At 33.3% G+C, this 5,481-nt stretch overlaps 1 protein-coding gene across 7 annotated transcripts; it reads right to left on the bottom strand.

Annotated features, from left to right (window-relative positions):
* Positions 1 to 275: 275 nt before the first annotated feature.
* LOC127150265 (uncharacterized) lies at positions 276 to 4,441 on the bottom strand. Of its 7 annotated transcripts, none has more exons than XR_007822481.1 (6): positions 3,935 to 4,440; positions 3,728 to 3,814; positions 3,025 to 3,131; positions 1,455 to 1,575; positions 872 to 962; positions 276 to 443 (listed from the first exon to the last, which is right to left on the bottom strand). XR_007822481.1 is itself a non-coding variant. In XM_051087666.1 (6 exons), the coding sequence occupies exons 1-5, from the start codon at positions 3,986 to 3,988 to the stop codon at positions 889 to 891; spliced, it is 435 nt and encodes a 144-aa protein (XP_050943623.1). In that variant the 5' UTR covers positions 3,989 to 4,441; the 3' UTR covers positions 276 to 443; positions 872 to 888. The 7 variants fall into 7 exon arrangements, 3 of the variants coding, with proteins under 3 accessions (XP_050943623.1, XP_050943622.1, XP_050943624.1); XM_051087666.1 differs by having other exon boundaries at positions 872 to 954; positions 3,935 to 4,441; XR_007822482.1 differs by lacking the exon at positions 276 to 443 and having other exon boundaries at positions 652 to 962; positions 3,025 to 3,169.
* Between the last annotated feature and the right edge of the window lie 1,040 nt (positions 4,442 to 5,481).

Genomic DNA, 5,481 nt, shown 5'->3' with positions numbered 1-5,481 from the left:
CTACTTGCTTAGTTGCTTTCACATGGGAGACTTCAGCAGCTGGTTTTTAAATGTTTGCATGTGGAAAAACTTCATAGCAGCTATGAAATATCTATTCAAGATACTTTCATTGGCCACTCTCTAATCTACTTTTTCTGTGATTTTATTATGTCAAAAGAATGGAACGATCTAGAGTTTCACTAGCGGTGCATTAAGGATCCCATCCGAAACGAGATGCATAAAAGTGGACAGACAGAAAAGACAAGCATACCAGTCCAAAAGCTGGTGGCATTCCATATTCCAAAGCAGTAAGAAAATCATCATCAAGTGTCACTTCATAAGAATCATCCTCATCTTTTTGGCAATTGAAGTCCAAAGAGTCATTACATAAGAAACGAGATACATAAGAAACAGCTGAGCCATGCTTCTCATTGTGTTGCCTGATCTGGTCTTCTAATCATCCTCTGTGTCAATTTTGTTTGTTTTAAAAGAAAAAGATCATTACAACCATTCCAATTATCATGGAACCGGAACACTAAAACGTTCCAATAGAAACTATTATTTCTTGACATGGCACATAAACCAATAATGCACAAGTATACCAAGCAAGAAGAATAGAATGCTCATGTAGAGCTTCGACGCACATTGTTATGGAGTTAAGCACATAACACATAACAAAAACGATTCCTTTGGTAACCTTTCGACTGAAAGGGTCTATACAAGATGGAACAAAGTACAGGAAAGTTATCTTCCAAAAGGTGATAGACTATCCAGTTTAACTTGAGTTCAATACTAATGTACTTTCTCTCTTTCAAATGCCATGAAATTGGCTAAAAAGTTTCATCATCTGTGCACCCTTCTAACATTAATGATTGATATAATCACCTCTTACCTGATAAATACGATCGATCAATTCGAAAAATGCATTGGCCAGCTCACGACCACAAATGAAAAGTTCAAATCTTTCTGTAAACCCTGCATGGCTAATAATCCACAAGAAATGAAAATTTTTAACCCCTCCCAGGTAAGAAGAAAGAAAAGATAGAAAAGACATTCAAACAGCTGTTGGTGTAAAGATTTGAGATCTCAATCATGGTCATCCTCCAATAATTTCCCAAAGAGAATAATTGAATATTTTAGGATGGAAAACAAAATTGATAATGACCCAGAGCTTATTTCTTTGAAGTTCTTGTAGATTACTAAAGGGATTAGACAATACGACTTTGTGTTTTAACATCAAGAGTGGATATCTTGTTATAGCACAAACTTAACTTAGGACAGTATGCTCCGTAAATTATGCTTTTATGTTTCTGCTTGAATAATTAGTTGTTTTTGTGTGTGCACTCTCACATATATATTCTAAATGATGATTATCTTTCTTGTCCTACAAATGAATCCTTGGTTACAAATGGAATGGACAAATTTGACAATAAGATTGATAGAATCTAAGCGAGCAAAAGGCTGAAGTTTCATACCTGGGGGAGTGGAAGAACTGAAAGAACGTCAATTGTGAAGTAAGATAAAAAGAATCTCCAAGCTCTTGTGCAAACACCATCATCGGCTTCATCAGGTTTTGCATTATAAAATTTGGAATATCTAAAATGAAAATGACAGACTATAAGAATTATGTAGAGGAAGTCTATGATTGAGCTAACAATTACAACTACTATTCTCATCTTGTTGTCAAATCCAACACATCTTTTGCCTTAATCAACCAACAAGGTGTAACAGAACAAAGGATCCAACAAGGTAGCAATCACACACAACATGACAAGTATTTCATTCCACAAATGAAGAAATACCGGGTTTCTATCACCCAAACATTTAAGATATCCCAAACCTTTACTCCTAACTTCTCGATCAAATCTTATGTTTCCAAAACTCGTAAGCCTATCAAAACTAGTAGTAAAGCTTGTTGAAATTGATCTCAATGTGCTCAGTGAGCATGTTTCTCCAATATACAAAGGTTTACTCCTGGACAGGGGACAAAGCAAGTGGAACAAATGAACCAACAGATACTTCTACTATTTGATTTTGAAGAAAAGAATCACAGGAGATGGGGGACATCAGAAGAATTTCAACCGCACACAGAAAACAGATAAAAAATAGTATAGTTGACAACCCAACAACCATTTAACTGCAATACTTCCTAAATGATTAGCTGGTAATTATTTAATCTTAGAAGAGAACTAGAAATCGCCCTGGTCTATAGACAATACATAGAGAAATGACAATGATGTGAGTGATTGTTACTAAAGGAAAAAAATAGTTTACTGGTGATGAATTGAAGTAGCCTTTCCTTTGTAATTGAATGATTTAAAGAGTGATCTAATGAATGTTATAAAAAATAAATGAGGGGAGAAACTCAACCATGGAGAGAAAATGGATGGTGAATGAAGTACCAAAAAACAAACTAGCAAATGCAGTCATAGTTAAAATAAAACCATCTTCAAAAGTAGTCATAACTCAACCAAATGGCACTTATTTTCTACAAACCCAACTTCTTTTCACTTTTTAAATATTCAATTTGTGTTAGTTCCTACACACAAAAAGATCACAAACTCCTGAAATGGATAGAATTACAGGGCTACAGGTTATAGTATTTTTGTGAATCTAAAGCAATTATGAAGCATAACCAAGTAGCAAACACAAACACTTGATGAAACTACTAACAGTCACAAAAACTTTGGAAGTTAGAAGTGCAGAGAAAGAAAGTGAGAGAAGTCAATTCTGGCAAAGTGAGAGAAGTCAGTTTTGGCTTAAAAAATCCCTTTTGACTCCTTCCCAACTTCCCAGATGCAGTTGAACCCCTTCAAAATGACCACAACTGACTCAACTTACAGTAAAAAATCAAATTGAGTGAACATATGGCAAGTGGGTCCAATTCCTTTTACCACAGAAAACTATAATACAAGTTCTTTCACTACCTAAAACCCAAATTCCACAACCACAGTTATGCAAGAAGAAGAACAACAACAAAAATGCCTCTCAAACTCCAACAAGAAGTACAGAAGAACTTGAATTCCAAAAGGGAACTTTACTTACCTCCGTACTTCCATGGCTGAATTGAGTGAGCTAGAAATTAGAAAACACAAAGAATGAAGCTGATTTTGAGGTGCATCCGGAAGGCAATTTAAAGCTTTTGGCAGTAGCTATGTAACAAGTTTCCAAAGTGAGCCACCATAATCGACTAAAAATGGAAACCAAAATGAATGAGCAATCAATGAAATATTAAGTATATCTGAAGAAACAAACATATTATTCTGATAAACCCTGCATAATTATTCTGAGATTATAAAGATGGTGTTTAAAATTGTATTCAATTCATTTTAAAAGGTTAACCATGAAAAGGAAGAACAGTGGAGACCATGAACTACTAAAGGCATGCAATTTTTCACAATATCATGATGAGAGACTTCATGCTTTAAGTAGTCTTTGACACAAATCAAGACTATAAAGTGTCGAACATTTTCTAATCTTTATTAAAGTTTATCTTTTTTCATGCTTTAGTAATAGAACTAATTTCACTTAACAAGGTCCAAAACTTGATGATTAATCTTGAGTTTATGATTTCAACCGCATACTGAAGTCAGTTCAACCAATCTACGAAATTACAAAATTAAAAATATAAAGGATGGCATACAAATTATATATAGACATTTTGGACAACTGCAACTTTTTTTTAGTACACGGTTGCAGGGATAGGGGTGCACTCAGGTGCGCATATTAGCACGAGGAAGATAAAAACCTTCATTAGAAGCCGAGTAACGGCTGCCATTGTGGATACACACTCCTCTGTTAAATTTTCTACACCAGATTTTACATCTTCTCTAATCTGTGAGATGATTCAACATAAGACCAAATTAATTTTTCATATTACAGGAAAATATCATTTCACCACACAAATTAAGAAAAAAATATACCAAAACATCCATAATCACACCACGTAAACTACCTTAACAACAGAATCAGACAACCCAGGGATGGAATTCTCAGGAACGGTCTCCATACTGAGCTTCCGCTTAAGTGGGTTAGAAGATGGAGCAGGCTCTTCAACTTAGTCGGCGAGGGTTTGGAATCGGGAACCATGGAGTTGGGAATTTGGGATCTGACGGTGAAGCATTTTCTTTGGAAGACGACATAGGCTTCCGAGGGGTCTTCCGCCCTTGATTCCGGCGCCGTTAGCGCATGGAATAGAAAATGACAGTGGATCGGCGAGATGGGTATTTAGCAAGATAGGGTTTCTTGGGTGGATGCTTCATTTTAGAGAATAGAAATTGAGAGAAAGGAAGAGTGAAGATTCTGAGGAAGACGAAGGAGACAAGAGATCGAGAGAGAAGGGGAGGCGGAGAGAGGGGGAAGAGGAGGGAGATAGTTGCCGTTGAGAAGAAAGATGAAGAAATTTAGAAATGAGAGAGAAGCTGCGAAGGGAAGTTGTTTTTTGAAATTTGAAATGAAATGAAATGAAACCTTTTAATTTTTAACTAAGTTATTAGAGATTTTGAATTAAAAAAATAATATATAATTAAAGTTAAAAGAATGTATACGTGCATACACATTTTTTGCAAAAGAATACTTAATGCACTTGTTTTTTTAAAATAGTTTTTAGACAAACTATTATAAATAGTGATACTATTTTACTAATAGACATTATTTAATAGAATCTAAAAATTTAATATATTTAAAAACGACTCTAATTTTTAAAACAACTCTATTTTTATATTAATAAAAATAATAAAACAGATAAAATATTTTTCTATCAAGTATAAAAAAATTTATCTCGGAGAGGTTTCTTATTAAACATAAATAACTATATGTCATTAAAATGTTTTATTTATAAATATTTTAAAAAATAAATTCTGTTATTTAAAATAATTTCTTCAGAACTTTTCATCAAACTATGTTTTTTCCATAAATGATTTATTTTGTATTTTTATAGCCACGTGGAGAAAAAAACAAAAGGTGTGGAAATGTGTCCTATCGAGCGCCGATTCGATGTTTCGTTTTAGTGCCCGAAATTCAACCATTTATCTATTTAACTACAATTTACAATAAATCACAACTCATTCTTATTTCTTAATTCTCCCTATTTAAGTATTCCGTAATTAGTTATAAGTTTCCACCATATAATTTGATCACAATTGAGTCTTATCATATTTCATGACTTTAGTTTAATATTTATGGGGAAAATATAAAAAAGTACATGGTCATTTCTATATAAAAAAAATAAATAAATAAAGAAACCTAAATTCTTTTGAAACGTTACAATATTGTTATTATTGTTTACTTTGGAAATAGTTGCAAAATTAAAATTAGATTCAATAGAATCTTGAAGAAATTTCTAATACTAGGATAGCAAGAGATTCATAAATTATTTATAGTACCTTTATTGGCTATATCTAAGCATTGCTTAAAAATTGTAAAAGAGCGCTTAAGCTCCCTTTTTTAAATAGCTATCTATGTCGCAAAAATGTGAGCGTTCAAGGCATTGTGGAAATGGCT

The sequence above is a fragment of the Cucumis melo genome, chromosome 7 (genome assembly GCF_025177605.1).
Source record: "Cucumis melo cultivar AY chromosome 7, USDA_Cmelo_AY_1.0, whole genome shotgun sequence".
Taxonomy (NCBI): domain Eukaryota; kingdom Viridiplantae; phylum Streptophyta; class Magnoliopsida; order Cucurbitales; family Cucurbitaceae; genus Cucumis; species Cucumis melo.
This window is presented reverse-complemented; position numbering and strand designations above follow the sequence as displayed.

Excerpts from the sequence above, each read along its gene's own strand:
- LOC127150265 (XM_051087666.1), bottom strand. The coding sequence starts at position 3,988 with ATGGAGACCGTTCCTGAGAATTCCATCCCTGGGTTGTCTGATTCTGTT. Across the intron at positions 3,815-3,934 it reads TGTCTGATTCTGTTGTTAAG|ATTAGAGAAGATGTAAAATC; the intron begins GTAGTTTACGTG and ends ATCATCTCACAG. Across the intron at positions 3,132-3,727 it reads TTACTCGGCTTCTAATGAAG|CTACTGCCAAAAGCTTTAAA; the intron begins GTTTTTATCTTC and ends CTTGTTACATAG.